A 24,585-nucleotide genomic window follows, 5' to 3' on the forward strand; every position below is an offset into this window, starting at 1 on the left:
GAAAAGTTTTTCCTGTACTCGGGAAGTGCTCCGGAACCCCTCCACCGGGTTTCGTTTCAATCCTCCCCGTATTTCCAGCTTTTGGCCCCGATAAGTTTTCTTTCGTCGTCGGGGTAGGCCTCTTTTCGGCCTCGGTCGAGATTTTTCTCCCTCTACAGTTTTTGGTGCTCTTTTTCCGTCATTTCGGACATTGATTTCGCCGGCGTGATTTTTCCGCCCATGACATCGAAGCCTTCCAGCGGCTTCAAGAAGTGCACCCAGTGCGCCCGGGTTATCTCGCTCACTGATCGACACTCGTCGTGTCTTCAGTGTCTGGGGGCCGAGCACCGCCCTCAGAACTGTAGTCTGTGTTCCCTGCTTCAGAGGCGGACTCAGGTAGCGAGACTAGCCCAGTGGAACGTTTTGTTCTCGGGCTCTTCGTCTGCATCGGCACCGGGATCTTCGAGTGCATCGACGTCGTCAGCGTCCAGACCATCTTCCTCGGCCGCCCTTGCATCGAGTGCATCGAGGCATCGGGCCCCTGCATCGGCGCCGAGACATCGGATAGCTGCATCGACGTCGGTGGTACCGGGACCTTGTCTGCTGATGTCGTCGGACGGTGGTGCATCGTCAGGAGTGCAGGTGAGGGCTGTCCATTCCCCTGCTGGTGGCGGTGAGCCTTCGGGTGGGTCTCCTCCCACCCTGAGGGCTCCTGCGGTACAGCCCCCCCGAGACCGACCTTCTTCGGCCTCGGCCCCGAGGAAGCGACGGATGGATTCTACGTCCTCCTCAGTCGGTGCCGGGGAGCTCCGGTGACATGCTTCGGAAGAAGTCGAAGAAGCATCGACACCGGTCTCCTCCCCGCGTCGGCACCGAGAGCTCTGGGTCGCCGAGGGATTCGGCACCCAGCAGGCATCGGCACCGAGAGGACCGCTCACCCTCTGTCCAAGAGGTGTCGATGCGCTCCACTCTGGACAGCCCGGAACAGCCTCCTCGCCCGGAACAGGTCCTGACGTCGACGCCTGCATCGACCTCACAGCCTTTCTCTGCAGCCGCTCTAAACGAGAGCCTCCGGGCCGTTCTCCCAGAGATTCTGGGAGAGCTGTTGCGCCCTACCCCTCCGGTACCGGCGGTGCTTGCGCCTCCGGTACCGTCGAGCGTGGCGCCGGCTGGCCCATCGCCCAGGTTGAGGTCCCCGACGTCGGTACCCGGTACCGCGGCCACCTCCCAGGAAGGCTCCCCGACTACGTCGGCGGAGGGAGCTTCGCCGATGCGGGCGAGGGAGTCTACCTCTCGACGCCCCCATCGTGGACGTGGCTCCACTGAGTCGAGCAGGGCGAGGTTGCAGACACAGGTTCGTGAACTTGTGTCTGACACCGAGGGTGAGGCCTCGTGGGAGGAAGAGGAAGATCCTAGATATTTCTCTGACGAGGAGTCTGAGGGTTTTCCTTCTGATCCCACTCCCTCTCCTGAAAGACAGCTTTCTCCTCCCGAGAGTCTGTCTTTTGCTTCCTTTGTCCGGGAGATGTCTACGGCCATCCCCTTCCCGGTGGTTGTGGAGGACGAGCCCAGGGCTGAAATGTTTGAGCTCCTGGACTATCCTTCTCCACCTAAGGAAGCGTCCACCGTTCCCTTGCACCATGTCCTAAAAAAGACATTGCTTGCGAACTGGACGAAACCCTTAACTAATCCCCACATTCCCAAGAAGATCGAGTCCCAGTACCGGATCCATGGGGACCCAGAGCTGATGCGCACTCAGTTGCCTCACGACTCTGGAGTTGTGGATTTGGCCCTAAAGAAGGCTAAGAGTTCTAGGGAACATGCTTCGGCGCCCCCGGGCAAGGACGCTAGAACCTTAGACTCCTTTGGGAGGAAGGCCTACCATTCCTCTATGCTCGTGTCCAAGATCCAGTCTTACCAGCTCTACACGAGCATACACATGCGGAACAATGTGCGGCAGTTGGCGGGCTTGGTTGATGCTCTTCCCCCTGAGCAAGCCAAGCCTTTTCAGGAGGTGGTCAGGCAGCTGAAGGCGTGCAGAAAATTCCTGGCCAGAGGAGTTTATGACACTTTTGATGTTGCGTCCAGGGCCGCTGCTCAAGGTGTGGTGATGCGCAGGCTCTCATGGCTGCGTGCCGCCGACCTGGAGAATAGAATCCAGCAGCGGATTGCGGACTCGCCTTGCCGTGCGGACAACATTTTTGGCGAAAAAGTCGAACAGGTGGTAGAGTCTCTCCACCAGCGGGACACCGCATTCGACAAATTCGCCCGCCGGCAGCCTTCAGCTTCTACCTCTACAGGTAGACGATTTTTCGGGGGAAGGAAGACTGTTCCCTACTCTTCTGGCAAGCGTAGGTACAATCCTCCATCCCGACAGCCTGCGGCCCAGGCTAAGCCCCAGCGCGCTCGCTCTCGTCAGCAGCGTGCGCCTCAGCAAGGCCCCGCGGCTCCCCAGCAAAAGCAAGGGGCGAGCTTTTGACTGGCTCCAGCAGAGCATAGCCGACATCCAAGTGTCCGTGCCGGGCGACCTGCCAGTCGGAGGGAGGTTGAAAGCTTTTCACCAAAGGTGGCCTCTCATAACCTCCGATCAGTGGGTTCTGCAAATAGTCCGGCAGGGATACACCCTCAATTTGGCTTCAAAACCTCCAAATTGTCCACCGGGAGCTCAGTCTTACAGCTTCCAGCACAAGAGGGTACTTGCAGAGGAACTCTCCGCCCTTCTCAGCGCCAATGCGGTCGAGCCCGTGCCATCCGGGCAAGAAGAGCTGGGATTCTATTCCAGGTACTTCCTTGTGGAAAAGAAAACAGGGGGGATGCGTCCCATCCTAGACCTAAGGGCCCTGAACAAATATCTCGTAAAAGAAAAGTTCAGGATGCTTTCCCTGGGCACCCTTCTCCCCATGATTCAGCAAAACGATTGGCTATGCTCTCTGGACTTGAAGGATGCCTACACACATATCCCGATACTGCCAGCTCACAGACAGTATCTGCGATTTCAGTTGGGCACACGCCACTTCCAGTACCGTGTGCTACCCTTTGGGCTCGCCTCTGCGCCCAGGGTGTTCACAAAGTGTCTAGCTGTGGTAGCAGCGGCACTTCGCAGGCTGGGAGTACACGTGTTCCCATATCTCGACGATTGGCTGGTGAAGAACACGTCCAAGGCAGGAGCCCTGCAGTCCATGCAGATGACTATTCGCCTTCTGGAGCTACTGGGGTTTGTGATAAATTACCCAAAGTCCCATCTTCTTCCAGTGCAGAACCTCGAATTCATAGGAGCCCTGCTGGATTCTCGGACGGCTCGCGCCTATCTCCCAGAGACGAGAGCCAACAACTTGTTGTCCCTCGTCTCCCGGGTGCGGGCGTCCCAGCAGATCACAGCTCGGCAGATGTTGAGATTGCTGGGCCATATGGCCTCCACAGTTCATGTGACTCCCATGGCCCGCCTTCACATGAGATCTGCTCAATGGACCCTAGCCTCCCAGTGGTATCAGGCCGCGGGGGGTCTAGAGGACGTGATCCACCTGTCCACGAGTTTTCTCGAATCCCTGTATTGGTGGACGATTTGGACCAATTTGACTCTGGGACGTCCCTTCCAAATTCCTCAGCCACAAAAAGTGCTGACCACGGATGCGTCTCTCCTGGGATGGGGAGCTCATGTCGATGGGCTTCACACCCAAGGAAGCTGGTCCCTCCAAGAACGCGATCTACAGATCAATCTTCTGGAGTTACGAGCGATCTGGAACGCTCTGAAGGCTTTCAGAGATCGGCTGTCCCACCAAATTATTCAAATTCAGACAGACAACCAGGTTGCCATGTACTATGTAAACAAGCAGGGGGGCACCGGATCTCGCCCCCTGTGTCAGGAAGCCGTCAGCATGTGGACCTGGGCTCGCCGGAACGGCATGGTGCTCCAAGCCACATATCTGGCAGGCGTAAACAACAGTCTGGCCGACAGGTTGAGCAGGATTATGCAACCTCACGAGTGGTCGCTCAACTCCCGAGTGGTGCGCCAGATCTTCCAAGCGTGGGGCACCCCCTTGGTGGATCTCTTCGCATCTCGAGCAAACCACAAAGTCCCTCAGTTCTGTTCCAGGCTTCAGGCCACCGGCAGACTGGCATCGGATGCCTTCCTCCTCGATTGGGGGGAGGGCCTGCTGTATGCTTATCCTCCCATTCCTCTGGTGGGGAAGACTTTGTTGAAACTCAAGCAAGACCAAGGCACCATGATCCTGATTGCTCCTTTTTGGCCGCGTCAGATCTGGTTCCCTCTTCTTCTGGAGTTATCCTCCGAAGAACCGTGGAGATTGGAGTGTTTTCCGACCCTCATCACGCAGGACGAAGGGGCTCTTCTGCATCCCAACCTCCGGTCCCTGGCTCTCACGGCCTGGATGTTGAAGGCGTAGACTTTGCCTCTTTGGGTCTGCCAGAGGGTGTCTCCCGCATCTTGCTTGCTTCCAGGAAAGACTCCACTAAGAGAAGTTACTTCTTTCATTGGAGGAGGTTTGCCGTCTGGTGTGACAGCAAGGCCCTAGATCCTCGCTCTTGTCCTACACAGACCCTGCTTGAATACCTTCTGCACTTGTCTGAGTCTGGTCTTAAGACCAACTCCGTAAGGGTTCATCTTAGTGCAATCAGTGCATACCATTACCATGTGGAAGGTAAGCCGATCTCAGGACAGCCTTTAGTTGTTCGCTTCATGAGAGGTTTGCTTTTGTCAAAGCCCCCTGTCAAGCCTCCTACAGTGTCATGGGATCTCAATGTCGTTCTCACCCAGCTGATGAAACCTCCTTTTGAGCCACTGAATTCCTGCCATCTGAAGTACTTGACCTGGAAGGTCATTTTCTTGGTGGCAGTTACTTCAGCTCGTAGAGTCAGTGAGCTTCAGGCCCTGGTAGCCCAGGCCCCTTACACCAAATTTCATCACAACAGAGTAGTCCTCCGTACTCACCCTAGGTTTCTGCCAAAGGTCGTGTCGGAGTTCCATCTGAACCAGTCAATTGTCTTGCCAACATTCTTTCCCCGTCCTCATTCCTGCCCTGCTGAACGTCAGCTGCACACATTGGACTGCAAGAGAGCATTGGCCTTCTACTTGGAGCGGACACAGCCCCACAGACAGTCCGCCCAATTGTTTGTTTCTTTTGACCCCAATAGGAGGGGAGTGGCTGTAGGGAAACGCACCATATCCAATTGGCTAGCAGATTGCATTTCCTTCACTTACGCCCAGGCGGGGCTGGCTCTTGAGGGTCATGTCACGGCTCATAATGTTAGAGCCATGGCTGCGTCGGTAGCCCACTTGAAGTCAGCCTCCATTGAAGAAATTTGCAAAGCTGCGACGTGGGCTTCTGTCCACACATTCACATCCCATTACTGCCTGCAGCAGGATACCCGACGCGACAGTCGGTTCGGGCAGTCAGTTCTTCAGAACCTGTTTGGGCTTTAGGATCCAACTCCACCCCCCGAGGGCCCTGTTTGTTCTGTTCCAGGCTGCACTCTCAGTTAGTTGGTAAATTTTTTAGGTCAATCTCAGTTATGTCCTCGCCGTTGCGAGGCCCAATTGACCTTGGTTGTTGTTTTGAGTGAGCCTGGGGGCTAGGGATACCCCATCAGTGAGAACAAGCAGCCTGCTTGTCCTCGGAGAAAGCGAATGCTACATACCTGTAGAAGGTATTCTCCGAGGACAGCAGGCTGATTGTTCTCACAAACCCGCCCGCCTCCCCTTTGGAGTTGTGTCTTCCCTTAAGAGTATTGTCTTGCTACATACTGGACTGGCCGGCTCGAGCCGGTTTCGGGCGGGAAGACGGCCGCGCATGCGCGGTGCGCGCGGGCACGCGAGGGCTAGCAAAGGACTTTGCTAGTGAAGATTCCGATTGGAGGGGCTGCCGTGGACGTCACCCATCAGTGAGAACAATCAGCCTGCTGTCCTCGGAGAATACCTTCTACAGGTATGTAGCATTCGCTATATATATATATGTGTGTGTGTGTGTGTATGTATATATGTGTATATATATATATATATATATATATATATATATATATACACACACATACATACATACATACATACATCATTACTGGTCAGGAATTACATCATTCAGGCCCTTATCTCATCAGCTGGGGGGGCCCATTGCAGCGAAACCCCGGTCTCCATATGCCCAGCAACAAGTCTTTTCTGCATGATGCATCCATCCACAGAATGAGCCCCAAGGCTCTGCTGCAAAAAGCCCCCTTTTTATTAAGCTAAAACTTATCCAGGAATGTACGTGCGGTTTCAGTCATATGCTCTCAGTTCAGGTAAACAAACCACTGGCCAGGTGGCTTATGTCCCGAACCTCAAGCATACCCTGCCTCCCTCCTGCACAAGCTGGCTTCAGAGGCATTCCAACCTGTTCTTGAGGTGTGCCTTATCTCATATATTGTTCTTAAGATGTGCTTTATCTTATACATTGTTCTTGAGTGCCTTATCTCATACATTGTTTTTGAGATGTGCCTTCCATTCCAGCCTGTTCTTTGAGATATACCAGGAAAGTCACTTTTGGTCAAAGACAGGGGATTTTACAAATGTATTATCTATTAAAGCAAGACTGAAAAGCAATTTTTAATATTTTCCATCACATACGCGGACCTGGTTCAACTTCTGGATGGGGATCGTCTCCAGCTTCTGTATGTACATTGGCTACTGAAGCAAGGTTTGGTGCTTATGGAAGATCCATGCCACTTTGGTCTTATGGCTTGACCGTTGAAAGGGCTCAGCGTATGCGAGGCTGTGGAGGATGTTCAAGGGCTGATGTTCGCCTTCTCTTTTCTTATTGCACACATCCTAGCATTTCTTCCAGGCAGATCTTCAGAAAGGATTGGTGTTGGATTCTCTAAAAGTTCAGGTTGCAACTTCATCCTGTTTTCAGGGACTGATTACAGAAGACTCTTGTGGCTCACTCGGATATCATTTGATTCTTGTAGGGAGCGGGCCACTTGTGCCATCTCTTTCATACACCATGTGCAGAGTGGAACCATAACTTAGTTTTTCGGGCTTTTCAGAAGCCTCCTTTTGAGCCCCTTCAGAAGGCCTCCTTGAAAGATCTTACACTAAAGACAGCGTTCTTGGTGGCTGTTGTGTCTGCATGTAGGATTTCAGAGCTTCAGGCTCTCTTGTCGGGATCCCTTTCTTCACTTTTCGGAGGTGAGGGTCTCTGTCACAGTTACTTTCTTCCAAAAGTGGTATTAGCATTTCATCTCAAGCAATCTGTGGAGCTTTCGTCCTTTCGCAGGACGAAGAAGCTCAGTATTCTTCCTTGAATCTTCTCACTATGTATAGAATCCTCATTAGATATCTGGAAGTCATGAATGAGTTTCGCAAATCAGACGGACTGATTGTGATTTTTGATAAGAAGTTTGGCCTTATGCCTTCCAAGTCCACAGTTGCTAGGTAGCTGAAGCAGACTATCGCGTCAGCTTATTTTCTTGCAGGGAAGCAGGCTCCTCAGACCTTGTGGGCTCATTGTATGAGGCATACAGCGACATCCTGGGCATAGACTACCTTTCTGTCTTCGGCAGATATTTGCAAGAAGGCGACGCGGTCGATGCTACATACCTTTGCCAAGCACTACAGGGTAGATGTTGCAACACACTTGAAAGCTAGTTTTGTGGCTTCAGTCTTCAGGATGGCGGCACCAGGATCCCATTCGCTCTAGGGATTGCTTTTGAAGATCCCATAGGTTATGGAATAGTGGGAAGCTACATAATGGAAGGAGAAATTAGGTCTTACCTGATAATGATTTTCTTTCCATTAGTCCTTCCCACTTTTCAAGAATACCGCCTGAGGTTTCTGAGATGTTTAGTTGGTGCATATTAATGGGTCAAATAACTGTCACCTTGGTGTGGCGCTTACTATATATCTCTTGTTCTCTACAAGTTGTCCAGAGATGAGAGGTCCACATGTTTGCTCATCTGGTTAGTGTTAGCTTTGTGCATTTCTCATTGAATACCGTGATCACAAAACCGTCTGGAAGTGGTCAAAAACCCACATTGCTGGCCTGGTAAGTTTTGTGCATCGGGCTCCAAGACATCTCTCTTGGCATCCAGTCCAGCTCATCAGTATTTACATAGACAAGCAGTAAGGAGAAACTCAGAACAAACATAACAACCTTACAATTAACAGCTTGAGGGATTTCAAAGGCTCTAACATTCTCTCTCCAATTAGCATAGGACTAATTTGTGTTTTATCTGGAGGAAAGTACACTTCAATAAAATATATCTTGTCCAAAGATAACTGTAGGACTTCCATACAATGCTGTTTCACTAATCCCTTTGGGGAACCCAAGGAAAATTTACCATCCTTTAGTTCACTCTTCTTAAAGAATTTTCCAGGAACTCCAGTTTAGCCCGTACAACAGTCTTGCATCATAGCTATTTGGGCTGATTAAACTTGAACCACTGTTTGTTCCATTGTTGCAACTTCAGACTTAATCTCTTGACGGTCGTTTTCAACCTATTTCCAAGATCATTTACTTGGCAGATAAGTTGTTAACTACAGGGTTAATCGACCTTGCCAAGAGATTGCAAACCTAATTGTATCAAGTGCATCAGTAGGTAATAGGAAAGCTTCCCCACTTCAGGGTTCACAATTGCCTCTGCAGCAGAATTCTGTGCTGCTTGTATTTGCGCAGACTCAACACCTGCCCCACAAGATCTTCCTGGTTGCAACAGGTCTCAACGTCCTCCTGGTGTTTTTCCTGCATCAGACTGCATTTTGCCAACACTAGCAAACTGGCAGCCAGCACGTAGGGTGGGGGGAAGAGGAAGGGGGTAGTTTGTCTGGTCTGAAAGTTGGATCAGTTCCAAAGGAGCCATTTCGCTTCCTCTTCTAGTCTCTGCTCCCAGCAGAATACTCTCCGGACTTGCACACTGCTCTCCCTCACGGACTACATAAGAGTCAATGAGGTCAGATGTCGAAGCAGCCAGAATTTTCTATATCTGATTCAACTGCTTTCCTATTGTTCCTATTATTCCTGAAACTTCTAACAATCTGGCAGCATTTACAGTTGACTCGGAGGCAAGATCTGACCGCCTTCCTGGTTTGCTGATTGGAAAATAATATATACTATTCAACCATGGTAAAGTAGTCTTTGGGAAATTCAAAATTTCCTTCAAATAGCTATAAGACAAGTCTCAGGGAGATGTGAAATATACATTAAGCATATGAGAGGGCTCTCTACAGAGCTGCGTTTTCGCCACAGTGGCGAACGGCGATTTTCACTTTACATGCTGGGGCTTTGAATCGATTTCCAGTACATCCTACTGTGTTCATTCTTGACCCCTGAAGCAGGCGCTGTTCAGCACCAAAACACGGCCCGTGTCGGGTCGCTAATAAAGAACTTTTATTTGTCCCAGTCTTGAAGGCCCAGTGTTGCTTTTTTTTGTCCGTAAATATACATTAGGAAAATTCAAAATGCAGAGATTTAAATGTCTCACAGCATTTTCCATATTTTTAATTTTCTTATGTATAGCAGTCTTTAACACCAAAGTGGCTTATACTTTAACTTTGCTTCTTGTTCGTATCAATCCTCTATATAGTGTATAGGCCTTGAATTCAACAGCCTGAGTCTTGACAAATTGTAAAGCAAATTAATGGGCAGATGATCGAAAGCCCCGTATTGTTCCAAACAGTGCTCTAAAAATAGCACTGGAACAGCGCGGGTCTTTATCGCCCCTACGATCAGAGATAATAGCATGCAAATTTATGTGCGCTATTATCTCTGATCATAGGGTAAAGTGTGGGAGGACTGTATGCTCAGGCACAATCCTCCCAGAGACAGGTAACATAGTAGATGACGGCAGAAAAAGACCTGCATGGTCCATCCAGTCTGCCCAACAAGATAAACTCATATGTGCTACTTTTTGTGTATACCCTACCTTTATTTGTACCTGTCCTCTTCAGGGCACAGACCATATAAGTCTGCCCAGCACTATCCCCACCTCCCAACCACCAGTCCCGCCTCCCACCACCGGCTCTGGCACAGACCGTATAAGTCTGCCCAGCACTATCCCCGCCTCCCAACCACCAGCCCCGCCTCCCACCACCGGCTCTGGCACCCTCAGCAAGCTTCCTAATCATCCGCTGAACCTCCTGTATTGAAATAAAGGAAACTGATCCTAAAAGACAAACTAAAAGATTATATTACAAAACTGAAATTGGACCAAACTACAAAGACACACATAAACTCTTCCAACTCGTAAACAAACTACTAGATACTACACCAGACAAGTAAATAAATGTAATGAAAGAGCATGTTTCAATTATTTTTTGTTTAGTACAGTATATTCATTTATACAAAAGTTAAGGAGATGGAGGCATTACTTTTCATTTAATCCTTAAACATAGAATCCTTGTATATAGAAGATAATACCTGTCAAACACAGGGGTTGGAGATCCATGGGACCACCAGACCCCAAATAGCCTGGCCCTGGTAGCCTAGTACCCCCACCCGAGCCAAGCGACATGGGGGCTATAGGTCCAGCAGACCTCCAGTCCCCCTGACCCCCCCCCACCCCGACAGAAGTTCAGGGGAGGCTGTAGATCCGGTGAGTCTCCAGCCCCCCTAACCCTCCCCAGCATCCCCTCAAATAGAGCCCTGGTAGCCAAGTGGGCCTCGAATACCCCCCCCCCCCCACGACCTGGTGATCTAGTGGCCCTCTTCCCCACCCCCTACCTTTGTTGGAGGAGGGAGGTGACCTCCCCCCTCCTCCATCGGTGGTTCCCAACCCTGCCCAGTGCATTGGGGAGATTGGGGGGCCTGCTAGCATGCAAATGCATTCTGGACAGGGCTCACCATTCCTCCCCAATGGTTTGCAAACCCTAACACCAGCTCTGAGCTGGCGAAGGGTTTGCCGTGGACAACACGTCAATGTTTGGCATTCATGCTCGCTGATCATTGGGGAGGAATACATTTAGCATGCATTTGCATGCTACTTGTGCTAAAAGCTCTGTTTTGTATGCATTTGCATGCTAATTGCAGGCAGAGCCTGCAAGCGCATTGTTTCACATGTTTGGAGGCTCTGATCATGAGGCGGTAGCAAACGCAGGTGCTAGTATGGCGCTAACAGCCTCTAGCTCCTGCATTTGCTTCTGATCATTGGCCCATGAATAAATAAGAACCAGATCTTTTGTAGGGATGCTACCTCAGACTAAACTTCATCCAGGGTCTTCTCTGCAGGCCTTTCCAAGGGAGGTTAGTAATGCAGGCACAATCTCAGCAGTACTAGATGACTGAGCTCACACTTCTACTCCATTATCAGAATTTTGCAACTCCCCTCCTATACCAGAGGATGACCCCACCATTACTGCCTGTCTGTGCTCTTAGAAAAACCTGATGGAGGAGAGTCTTCCTATGTGAAGTATCCTGCGCTCCTTCCATGTTCTTCTGCTAAGCTGTTTCTGTGGCCAAGCTAGTTACTACTACTACTACTTAACATTTCTAGAGCGCTACTAGGGTTACACAGCGCTGTACAAATTAACAACTAAGGACGGTCCCTGCTCAGAAGAGCTTACAATCTAAAGGACGAAATGTCAAGTTGGGGTAGTCTAGATTTCCTGAGTAGAGGTGTTGTGATTAGGTGCCGAAAGCGACATTGAAGAGGTGGGCTTTGAGCAATGATTTGAAGATGGGTAGGGAGGGGGCCTGGCATATGGGCTCAGGGAGTTTGTTCCAAGCATGGGGTGAGGTGAGACAGAAAGGGCGGAGCCTAGAGTTGGCAGTGGTGGAGAAGGGTACTGAAAGGAGGGATTTGTCTTGAGAGTGGAGGTTACGGGTAGGGACGTAAGGGGAGATGAGGGTAGAGAGGTAAGGAGTGGCTGCAGGTCGAGTGCATTTGTAGGTTAGTAGGAGAAGCTTGAACTGTAAGCGGTATCTGAGCGGAAGACAGTGAAGTGACTTGAGAGGGATGATATGAGTATATCTGTCAAGGCGGAAGATAAGACGTGCGGCAGAGTTCTGGATGGACTGAAGGGGGGATAGGTGGCTAAGTGGGAGGCCGGTGAGGAGTAGGTTGCAGTAGTCAAGGCGAGAGGTAATGAGAGAGTGGATGAAAGTTTGGGTGGTGTGCTCAGAGAGGAAGGGGTGAATTTTGCTAATGTTGTAGAGGAAGAAGCAACAGGTCTTGGCTATCTGCTGGATATGCGCAGAGAAGGAGAGGGAGGAGTCGAAGATGATACCGAGGTTGCGGGCAGATGAGACGGGGATGATGACGGTAGGTTAGGAGCAACTGGGTCAGTGAAACATCACTGCCCAAAGACAGGCCATGCCCGGGAATGTCTAAGGGTTTGTCGGTGAAGTCCTGGTTAAAATTATGAAACACTGGAGTGGAGGTCAGAGAGGGAATCTTCATAGTGCCCTTCCTTTTCAGCATATCAAGGTAATTTCAATTAGGAAATTCCTGGGAGTTCTGTTCAGCATGGCAGCATGCCAGTGATTTTGGATCCCTCGAACCGACTCATCTTTTGCATACTTTAGATGTTAACTTTCTTCTGAGGTCATTAAAAAGGTTTTTTCCAAACAACTATCATATGCAAATCATTGCATAAGCAATGTTGTACTAAGGACAACTATTCCAGTGTTTGCTAAACATTTTAGCAGGTCATTAGCGGTCATCCATGGGAGCTGATCAGTTGTGGGCCAGATTTTTACAGATCATGCCTTGCCTTCAACTGTTCTATGTAACTTCCATTTCTTATATGTCTGTTGAAATTGCTAGCTGGAAATATTTAGATTTTTTGTTGCCTTTCCCTTCCTTTTAAGAGTACATACAGTGGGGGAAATAAGTATTTGATCCCTTGCTGATTTTGTAAGTTTGCCCACTGACAAAGACATGAGCAGCCCATAATTGAAGGGTAGGTTATTGGTAACAGTGAGAGATAGCACATCACAAATTAAATCCGGAAAATCACATTGTGGAAAGTATATGAATTTATTTGCATTCTGCAGAGGGAAATAAGTATTTAATCCCTCTGGCAAACAAGACCTAATACTTGGTGGCAAAACCCTTGTTGGCAAGCACAGCGGTCAGACGTCTTCTGTAGTTGATGATGAGGTTTGCACACATGTCAGGAGGAATTTTGGTCCACTCCTCTTTGCAGATCATCTCTAAATCATTAAGAGTTCTGGGCTGTCGCTTGGCAACTCGCAGCTTCAGCTCCCTCCATAAGTTTTCAATGGGATTAAGGTCTGGTGACTGGCTAGGCCACTCCATGACCCTAATGTGCTTCTTCCTGAGCCACTCCTTTGTTGCCTTGGCTGTATGTTTGGGTCATTGTCGTGCTGGAAGACCCAGCCACGACCCATTTTTAAGGCCCTGGCGGAGGGAAGGAGGTTGTCACTCAGAATTGTACGGTACATGGCCCCATCCATTCTCCCATTGATGCGGTGAAGTAGTCCTGTGCCCTTAGCAGAGAAACACCCCCAAAACATAACATTTCCACCTCCATGCTTGACAGTGGGGACGGTGTTCTTTGGGTCATAGGCAGCATTTCTCTTCCTCCAAACACGGCGAGTTGAGTTCATGCCAAAGAGCTCAATTTTTGTCTCATCTGACCACAGCACCTTCTCCCAATCACTCTCGGCATCATCCAGGTGTTCACTGGCAAACTTCAGACGGGCCGTCACATGTGCCTTCCGGAGCAGGGGGACCTTGCGGGCACTGCAGGATTGCAATCCGTTATGTCGTAATGTGTTACCAATGGTTTTCGTGGTGACAGTGGTCCCAGCTGCCTTGAGATCATTGACAAGTTCCCCCCTTGTAGTTGTAGGCTGATTTCTAACCTTCCTCATGATCAAGGATACCCCACGAGGTGAGATTTTGCGTGGAGCCCCAGATCTTTGTCGATTGACAGTCATTTTGTACTTCTTCCATTTTCTTACTATGGCACCAACAGTTGTCTCCTTCTCGCCCAGCGTCTTACTGATGGTTTTGTAGCCCATTCCAGCCTTGTGCAGGTGTATGATCTTGTCCCTGACATCCTTAGACAGCTCCTTGCTCTTGGCCATTTTGTAGAGGTTAGAGTCTGACTGATTCACTGAGTCTGTGGACAGGTGTCTTTCATACAGGTGACCATTGCCGACAGCTGTCTGTCATGCAGGTAACGAGTTGATTTGGAGCATCTACCTGGTCTGTAGGGGCCAGATCTCTTACTGGTTGGTGGGGGATCAAATACTTATTTCCCTCTGCAGAATGCAAATAAATTCATATACTTTCCACAATGTGATTTTCCGGATTTAATTTGTGATGTGCTATCTCTCACTGTTACCAATAACCTACCCTTCAATTATGGGCTGCTCATGTCTTTGTCAGTGGGCAAACTTACAAAATCAGCAAGGGATCAAATACTTATTTCCCCCACTGTAAGAAATAAGAGTAGCCCTACTGGGTCAGACCAATGGTCGATGTAGCCCAGTATCCTGTTTCCAACAGTGGCCAATCCAGGTCACAAGTACCTGACAGAAAACCAAATAGTAGTAATATTCATGTTTATTTTATTTATTTACAAAAATTTATAATCCGCCCATCCAAAAATCTGGGTGGAGTACAATAAAAGAAACATAACTCAAATCACATGAAACACCATCAGTACACTCAAAAAACATAAACAGAACCTTAATCTTGAAGCCCAAGCCTCCCACCAACTATGATTCAGAAAATGCTCTCTGAAACAGCAAAGCCTTTATCTGTGTCAAACACCACCAAAGAAGTTGGTTGTCATATGTAAAGAGGCAAAGCATTCCATAATTGAGGTCCAACAACAGAAAAAACTTGCATACAAACAGTCTGCAGTCAAATACTGTGGATAGAGCTGAACAGTCAACAAGTCTTGATCCTGCGATACCAAAGATCTTGTAGGGTAATACTTCTGCAGTTTTTGAACCATAGCATAAGGAGCCTCATCATGCTGTGCCTTTAAAACCAATACCAGTTGTTTAAATTGAATCCACCAGGCAATGGGCAACCAATGAAAGTTTTTAAAATGTGGGGTAATATGCTCAAACTTGCTTGCTCTAGTAAGCAGATGGGCTGCAGCATTCTCCGCCACCTGCAGAGCTCGCAACACATTACCAATCCCAGGGCAAGCAGTGGCTTTCCCGTGACTCTCTTAATATCAGATTATGGACTGTTTGGCTATTATGATTGATAATATTGTTTTGTTAAAGTTTATTATGTAATGATTTTGCATGTTTGTAATCCGCCCTGGATAAGGGCGGAATATAAATTTTAATAAATGAAATGTTATCAGAACAAAGAAGGTACAATTATAAAATAGTTAAAATGAAATGAAAATTAAAAAGCTGTACTTGGTTACTTATTGGAAGGAAGGATAGATTGAGGAGCTCAGTTGTGTTTATTCTTCATTCTCATCTTCGTCATGTACTGTATGCTTTTTAGGTTTGTTATATTTGTTGTTATTTCCTGATTGTTGTCTACATACTATTGTACATTTTTGATTTGTGCTTCTCAGATCTCCCACTGGCTCTTTTCCACTTGTCATGCACCTTGCAAATGGACAGGCTGTGCCCATCCTTCCAGGTCCTCACGTACAAATGCCATCTGTTATATCGGTAAGGGTTATATTGAAGATGTTAAAAAAAAAATTAAAATGAGACATACAGATCTTTTCAGAGGTGGCTCAGTCACCGAGTTGCAGTACTCATGCTGTAGTATAGAAGACTTAAGCATGATTCCCAGACCCAGCATTAACAGTCAAAGGGAAAGAGTCTCAGCCATTGCACACTAGTGACTCCTACTAGCTGTATCAGGGGCATGCAAGGTGCTGGGGTCCAGCAGTAACTGCAGTTAGTCCCACAGAAACCAGGATCTTCAGTGTCTGCTGAAACTGAATCTGTGACCAAAATTGGCTGCTTGGTTTTGGCCAAAAATGGAACTCCCCCCCCCCCCCCCCCCCCCCCCCAATCGTGGACCCACCCAACAGCAAAAGCCTCCTCCTGGGTTGACTGAGTCATTAGTGGGTAGTGGACGCTGAAACCATCTCCTCTCACTCCTTCGTACAGCTGGCTCCTCCTTCAAAATGGCTTCTGAGACTTCCGCAGGAGGTTGTGGCATCCATTTTTCTATTTTGAGATTAGAACCAGCATGGCAGAAGTCGTTCATGTCTGTTCCAGTTCCAATCTCAAAATGGTTGTCTTGATCTCCAGTGAAAGTCTGGGAAGCCATTTTGAAGGAGGAGCAGGTTGTGCACGGCAGTGAGTGGAGATAGCTTCTGTGCTCACTATCCATCATGGCGGCAAGCCTAGGAGGGGACTTCTGCTGAAAGTTAAATTCAGAAGGGGGGCTGCTGGTGGTCGGTGGATCCAGGAGGGAGGCCAAGAAAGAGGGACTGGAAGTAAAAATGGGGAAAACCTCAAAGGAGCTGTGACAAAGGCTCAATGCACTGTTTACATGTCCCACCCTCTAGCTCCCTCCCCTGTAAGTTCCAACTGAGGTAAAAGTCCAAAAAAGTTGGTGTGAAGAAAACATTTTGAACCCATGGTCACTAGTTTGAATTCAGCTCAGTTTGAGAGTGACAGTAATATTGCTCCAGTGACCACTTGTGGTGACAAATACAAACTGGAATCTCAGTACACAAATATTCACTTGTTTACAAACTACCTTCACAATTGGCTGTCTTGTTGGCAGTCTCAGAAGGAAGTTGAGAATCAGATGAGCATGCAGATTTAGTTTTTTCCACAGGGCATTGCTGGAAGAAATATGTTAGCAAGAAAGGGGGACCTCTGTTGCAGCTGACTGCTTTGTGTCCTGTCAGTAAATGGTGCATGTTCTACTATGTAGTTCACCAAGAAGCATCAAACACAACAATTCATCTCGTGCTTTACATTTATTTTTCAATATAGCTGGCTAGACCTGTGTCTATGGTGCCCAACATTCCTGGTATTCCTGGGCCTCCACTCATCAGCAGTTCTGGTGGACACATTTCCCCATCAGGCCTTCCCATGCATTCTGAAGCCAAAATGGTAAGTCCCTTACCAGAGGGAATTCTCTTGGGCTTTAGTATAACTATTGAATAAATAGTGTGTAGTTTGCTTAGATACTAAAGCACACATTTTGGGGTACTGTTTCAGCTTAACACTTTTACTGTTGAGTATAACATAATATAGTTCTTTGCAAAAATCTTCACACCCTTGTACAATTTTTATATTCTGCTATATAAAAATTTTCCTCTAAAATATCTCTAAATAATGATTAATCGCAGAAATATCTGTTCAGGAAACTCTCACTATGTTTTTTTGCTTTTTGAATTTTAATATTTGTTAAAGGAAGGAAAAGAGCCTCAGTTATTGCTGGCGTTTCAGTAGCGTTAGCGAGAGCTTCATATTATAGTGCTCTCCACCCAGCTACATTTGATCATTAGCTCTGAAAAACCTTAGTATTGGTTTTATTTTTCTTTCATTTTTCTTCAAAGATTTTTTTATAAATCTCTCATTTCCTGAACAGGTCCTACTGAAAACCCATGTATTTCAAAAATTGAGCAGGGGGGAGAGATACTTATCTTATGATAGGACAGTCCCAACGGGAGCCTGTTTCACTACCGCTTTGTCAGGGGAAGTCCTCTGTTCATCTCATTCTCTAGAAAGCAAGAATAAAATTATTCCACTCGTATTGATACGCTGTTGTTTTGGGTTACATATACTACAGGGCACACATATTTACTGACATAAGGGCTATCCATGCAGTCCGCTCTGCTAAGATCAAAAAATTGTGCTAGGTTTATCAAAACGCTAGCGCCTGCGCATGAGCAGGTAATATCTTTCAAGAAATACCAACCATTAAATCATGGTATTCAACCCTTGAGGATCAGTCATATTCAAACAGTAGGTCCAGCGTTGTTCATGTTGTGTCAGTCTTCTATCAACATCTTCTCTTCTAATAATAGGAATTAACTGATCATTGATGATGCAAATAAAATCAACGGAATCATGTATAGCTTTGTAATATGACACTAAATGAGCCAACTCCTTCTGATGATGGATATTGAATCTGTGTTCGTTCATTCTCTTATGTACTGGGGATATTGTCTTTCCAACATAGATTTTACCGCAAGGACACTGTAATGTATATATCCCATGTCTTGATCTGCAATTTGTTTGATGTTTTCATTTGTAAATTCTATCATCACTTGGATTAATAAATTCTATGCATTCCTTCATAATACTAGATTTGCAGTGATCCCATTTACTCTGGTTCACAACAAGTAATGCTACAGGACTCAGGAACTCCTTCAAATTTGAACCTCGCAAATATGCCACTCGTAAAAATTCTGATTCAAAAACAGGATGTGTTGTCATGATATGCCAATGTTTTTTTATGATGGCCACCGCTTCGCTACCGATAGTATATTTCAAAATAAAAATATCAATATCTGCATTCAACTCATCAGTATGTTTATTTTGTAACAACCAACTTCTGTCATTAAAGCAGACTCTTGTTTGAACTTTATGTAACACTTTTTTGGAATGACCTCTGTAGTCTAGAGCCCTTATTAGTTCAACAGACTGTCACTTTAAATCTGTAATTTCTATGCAAATTCTCCTGTATGTGAGAAATTGGGAACATGGCAGACTCTATTTCAACTGTTTAGGATGACAACTCCCATATTCAATTATATTATTCCCATCTGCGGATTTTTTATACACTGTGGTTTTAAATGTATATTGACTTTGTTCTGTATGAACATCCAAGAAATGAATGGTATATGAAAATTCCTGAGTGAATGAATGAAAGCCATATTTCGGCTGTTAAACCAGTTCACAAAATTATGTAATTCAAACACAGATCCTTTCCATAAAAAAAAATCATCAATGAAACGCTTCCAAAAGTAAAATGTATTAAGAAAAGGAGAGCTGTCCAGCCATTGTTTCTCGAATGCCATCATATATAAATTAGCTATACTTGGAGCAAACGTGGCTCCCATTGCGACACCTGTTTTGTGTAGGTATTTTGGAATAGAAAAATAATTTCAGTCAATGTCATCTTAGCTAGTTTTTCCAAAACTCTATAGGAATATCATGTGGCTTCATCCTGTTCAATGCTGCTTTAACCACTGTCAAAGCTTCATTTTCTGGAATGTTAGTATAGAGTGATTTCACATCAAGAGTCACCATTGAGTACTTCACTGTCTTGTTGTTTTCCATTTCCTCTAACAACATCAAGAAATGTGTTGTGTCCTTGATGTAACAAGGGGCTTTTTGAACCAATGGTTTAAGAAAAATATCAACAAACATTGATAAGGGTAAAATTAAGGAACCTTTTGAAGAAAGTATTGGTCTACCCGGTGGATGCTTGTCATCTTTGTGAATTTTAGGTAATGCATTGAATACCGAAATAACTGGATGTGTGATGTTGAGAAATTTCACTCCCTTTGATGTATCTTGGGTCAACTTCTGTATCTCTCGTTGTAATCTTGACGTAGGATTTTCATCCAACGGCTGATATGTGTCTACAACATTTAATTGTGACTGTATTTCTTGAACATAACTAAAGCGGTCTTGTGCTATCACTGCACCGCCTTTATCAGCCCTTCTAATGACAATCTGTCGGTCATTTTTCAATTGTCTCAAAGATCATCTTTGGTTAAACAGTTGACAAAAAAATTTCTTATTTGAGATGACCAAGATAGTACATCACATATTATAAGATCTTAATTGGAATTGGTGGAACCTAAGTGGATTTATTACTAACTCTTGACTTGTCATACCCACAATCTTTATCGGCAAAATAAATATTTGATAAACCCAGTGCTATTTTTTGATCTTAGCAGAGTGGACTGAGTGGATAGCCTTTATGTCAGTAAATATGTGCGCCCTGTAGTATATGTAACCAGAAACAACAGCGGGACAATATGAGTGGAATAATTTTATTGTTGCTTTCTAGAGAGTGAGACGAACAGAGGACCTCTTGATGAAGCAGTAGGATCGTCCTATAAGATAAGTGTCTCTTGCTGTGATCCTGTTTTGGGCAAGCTAGGATTTTACGTACATTTAGTGCGCCGCGGTTGATGTGAACTCAGCCTTCAGCTATTTTCTTCATTTCAGAGGATTAAGAACAACCAACCCTTGACGCAGGTGCTTTGCGCCGAAACACGGCCCATGTCTGGTCAATGACGTATAATTAGACTTTGCCTCACTTGTGAAGGCTTCTATACTTTTTTTGTTTCCTATTTGTAGGAATGTAATCTATAAAACAGTTCACAATGCTAATTTCTCATATCAAGGTACTAAAATTTGGAATTCTCTACCAGTACAATACAGGGCTAAATTTAAAACTCTGTGTCTGACCCCTTCAAGGCCCTTAAAGGAAATGGCCCTGAGCACCTGAAGAATAGGATGATCCTCTACACACCGCCAAGGACACTAAGGTCCTGTCAAGGACTATTACTAACACCCTCTCCAAAAGACGTTACACGATGTGATACCCGCAAGCAAGCATTCTCTGGAGTAACCCCCCACACTGTGGAATGCACTGCCTGAAAGGCTTCACTTAACACAAGACTATCTCTACTTCAGGAAGCAGGTGAAAGCTTGGCTCTTCAACCAGGCCTTTAATGGAAGAAGTAACTTAACTAACTTAGTCTCACTCATACACACAGTGAGTGGCACGGGCTGCACATGTTTATCCTCTCCTACCCTAGCTGAGATAATATTTAACCATCTGTCTGACCTAATGTGCAACTTTCTTTAAATTAGTTACCTTACTTTCTAAATCTTCTTACTCTCTTACCTATCTATATGTTACATCTTTGCTTTACCCTTCACTGTCAATCAAAATGTTCTATTACGTATTGTGTTGACATTATTAGTAGTATACTATGCCATACTTTGTATTGTTGTTTGAATATTTTTACCATTATAATTTCCTGTTGCTCGTGTTTGATCTACTCTTGCTATACACCGCCTTGAGTGAATTTCTTCAAAAAAACGGTAAATAAATCCTTTTAAATAAATAAAAACAATTAAATGCACAGATGATTGCCTGTCCTTCAGAAACCTACTGAAAACTCATTTTTTTTTCAATTTAGCCTTTCAGAAAACAAAGAATTATATTTGAACACTATCCATTCATACAATTAATTTTACTTCTTTCCTCCCTATTCCCATCTAGCCCTAATTGCACCCATATTTATTCATCTTCACTTTGTTTACAAACTTAATTATGATTTATTCTTCTTCTTTATCCATCTACCCTTAAGAACAATTGCTTCCAGGTTAATTCACCACATATGAAAGCCCACCTCTTTAACGTTGCTTTTGACTCGTAACCACTCGCCTCCACCTACCCTCCTCTCTTCCTTCCCGTTCACATTAATTGATTTGATTTGCTTACTTTATTTATTTTTTGTCTATTAGATTGTAAGCTCTTTGAGCAGGGACTGTCTTTCTTCTATGTTTGTGCAGTGCTGCGTACGCCTTGTAGCGCTATAGAAATGCTAAATAGTAGTAGTAATATGTATTATTTCTTTCATAAAGCCATTGTTATAGCATTATTTATTGTACTTTACAATCTGTTTATGTAATTTTTAATATGTATCTTTCATTTAATTGTTATGTAAGCCACATTGAACCTGAGTCACTCTAGGGCTAATGTGGGGTAAAAATATCATAAATAAATAAACAAACTCTATGGAGCACATCATATGGATTTTCTACAGCAGTGGCTTCCTTCTTTCCATGCTCCCATAAGGGCCCATGCTAGTAGAGGAGTCTTGAAATTGAACAGTCAGTATTTTCTGCCCTCTCAGCTGAAGACCTCTGTCATTTGTAGGCTCACACTGATCTTTCTTGACAGTTTCCTTAATCTGCAACATTTGACTTGGGGGTAGATGCATCAAGCAAACGTAAAAAAATCAGAAACGTTAAAACCTTTACCGAATTTCAAATAACGAAGCATGCTCCAAAAACACAGCCCCAAAAAGTTTGGTGCGGTATTGGAAAGAACGATGCACCAATCCCCGTCGGTAATCGGCTCGTAAAGCATGCGCAAAGCAGCCAAGCGTTATGCTGGCTGCTCTGCGCATGCCAGAAACGTTCAAAACACAGTCAAATCGCAAGCACATGGCTCCCAAATCAAAATAAAAATAAAAAAAAGGATCGGGAGGGGGCAAGGGCGCTCATCAGGAGCGTCCTGTACGGACGGCCTTGCCCCCGCCCCCCCCCCCGCTGCTCCCCACTTTCCGCCGCTCCCCCCACCCCGAAAAAGCAAACTTCTAGAAGCCCCTGCCCCCCTCCCTTCCTCACTACTCTCACCTAAGCTCCGCCTCCCGACATCCTCCGTCCGTGCCCCGCCCCCTTGTGGGGTCGTCGCCGCCATTCCCCTCCTCCATCGGGCCCCCCTTCCTCTTACCGGGCCCGTGCAGCGCCTCTCTCCTCTGTCCGAAGGCGCTGCACGGGCAAGAAGAACGCTGAATCAGCTGATGCCTGCCTTCGCCTAGCTTCGATAGAGCGTCTTTCTCCTCCTGGGCCCGCCCCTGTCTGACGTCAGTAACCTACGTAGGTTACTGACGTCAGACAGGGGCGGGCGCAGCAGGAGAAAGACGCGCCATCGCGAAGGCAGGCATCAGCTGATTCAGCGTTCTTCTTGCCCGTGCAGCGCCTTCGGACAGAGGAGAGAGGCGCTGCACGGGCCCGGTAAGAGGAAGGGGGGCCCGATGGAGGAGGGGAATGGCGGCGACAACCCCAAAAGGGGGCGGGGCACGGACGGAGGATGTCGGGAGGCGGAGCTTAGGTGAGAGTAGTGAGGAAGGGAGGGGGGCAGGGGCTTCTAGAAGTTTGCTTTTTCGGGGTGGGGGGAGCGGCGGAAAGTGGGGAGCAGCGGGGGGGGGGGGGGGCAAGGCCGTCCGTACAGGACGCTCCTGATGAGCGCCCTTGCCCCCTCCCGATCCTTTTTTTATTTTTATTTTTTTATGTGTTTTCTGAGGTCCTTTGGACCAATCACAGCGCTTTTAGCTCTGCTAATGCGCTGGGATTGGCTCAAAGTTTGTTTATTTTTTCACTTAACACTTTTTCCTGGCACAGAGCTGTCCTAACGAGAGGTCCAGACCTCTCGTTAGTTTTCCTGCCTTTTTCCTGCGTAAAGGCAATCGGAAAAGGTTAGTGCATGTCGTTTCAATGGGGTTTTCACACTAATTGCTCATCTCCATTCCGTTTTCGTTAGCTGCTACTACCGTCGAAAAATAGGCTTTAGTGCATGGAAAGGATCGGAAATTCTTCCTTAAGGGCTCATTTAACGATGAAAAACGTTTAGTGCATCTGGGCCTTGGTGGGGGAAGGGTGACTTAATTGAGGCAGTGTCTCGGTAGTGCCAAACTGTTTCTACTATACAGTGATGGAGCTGACAGTATGTCAAGAACATGGAAAATGTTTATAGTTATCCTTAGTCTGCATTTGAATAGCTTTATTCCAGAGCTTTTTGGTTGCTCTTTATCTGGCTTCATTACACTTTCCTTCAGATTCACTTCCCACCACAAAAAGAGCAGCTGTTGTATCAGCACTAACCAGTCATGTTGAAAGTGAGCAGGAGATAGGCGTTACAGTAGGTGGAGGTGAGGAGGAGCGGGGAGCCATGGAAGTGCTGGAAATATTCAGTGCCAATGTCCACATAACTAACCGGGCACGTAGTACCGCATAACTGGCCAATTTTTATTATTATTATTATTAGCATTTGTATAGCGCTACCAGACGCATGCAGCGCTGAACACCTGATACAAAGAGACAGTCCCTGCTCAAAAGAGCTTACAATCTAAGTAATACAGACAAACAAGACAGTTACAGGTGAGGGAAGTAATGAGTGAGAAGGGAGGAAGGGACAAGGGGAGGGCAATTGTGGCTAGGAGCTAAAAGCAGCAGTGAAAAGGTGGGTTTTCAGCATAGATTTGAAAACAGGTAGAGATGGAGCTAGACGTATAGATCCAGTATTGTAGTACTAATGTTGCCCAGTTAGCTGTGCAAGTTGCGGCATTGAATATCGGCTGGCACCTCCATTGTGACACGCAGTTAATCACCCCTCCCCCTTAGCACATCTGATCTCTCCCCCTCCCATCCCCAATTCTAGCCCTGGTAACATAGTAGATGACGGCAGAAAAAGACCTGCATGGTCCACCCAGTCTGCCCAACAAGATAAACTCACATGTGCCATTTTTTGTGTATACCTTACTTTGATTTGTACCTGTCTTTTTCAGGGCACAGACCGTATAAGTCTGCCCAGCACTATCCCCACCTCCCAACCACCAGCCCCGCCTCCCACCACCGGCTCTGGCATAGACCGTATAAGTCTGCCCAGCACTATCCCCACCTCCCAACCACCAGCCCTGCCTCTCACCACCGGCTAAGCTTCTGGGGATCCCTTCCTTCTGAGCAGGATTCCTTTATGTTTGTCCCACGCATGTTTGAATTTCATTACCGTTTTCCTCTCCACCACCTCCCGCGGGAGGGCATTCCAAGCATCCACCACTCTCTCCGTGAAAAAATACTTCCTGACATTTTTCTTGAGTCTGCCCCCCTTCAGTCTCATTTCATGTCCTCTCGTTCTACCGCCTTCCCATCTCCGGAAAAGGTTCGT

General features: G+C 46.6%; 1 protein-coding gene across 3 annotated transcripts in view; it reads left to right on the forward strand.

Moving 5' to 3' along the window:
- The window catches only part of LOC115466814 (cyclic AMP-dependent transcription factor ATF-7), a 430,182-nt gene that overhangs the window by 299,479 nt on the left and 106,118 nt on the right, over positions 1–24,585 (forward strand). For all 3 annotated transcript variants that reach the window (XM_030198351.1, XM_030198350.1, XM_030198349.1), the window contains 2 exons: positions 15,479–15,578; positions 16,869–16,988. In XM_030198351.1, the coding sequence (XP_030054211.1) occupies positions 15,479–15,578; positions 16,869–16,988 (220 nt within the window). The remainder of the gene's footprint in view (positions 1–15,478; positions 15,579–16,868; positions 16,989–24,585) is intronic.

The sequence above is a fragment of the Microcaecilia unicolor genome, chromosome 3 (assembly GCF_901765095.1).
Source record: "Microcaecilia unicolor chromosome 3, aMicUni1.1, whole genome shotgun sequence".
Taxonomy (NCBI): domain Eukaryota; kingdom Metazoa; phylum Chordata; class Amphibia; order Gymnophiona; family Siphonopidae; genus Microcaecilia; species Microcaecilia unicolor.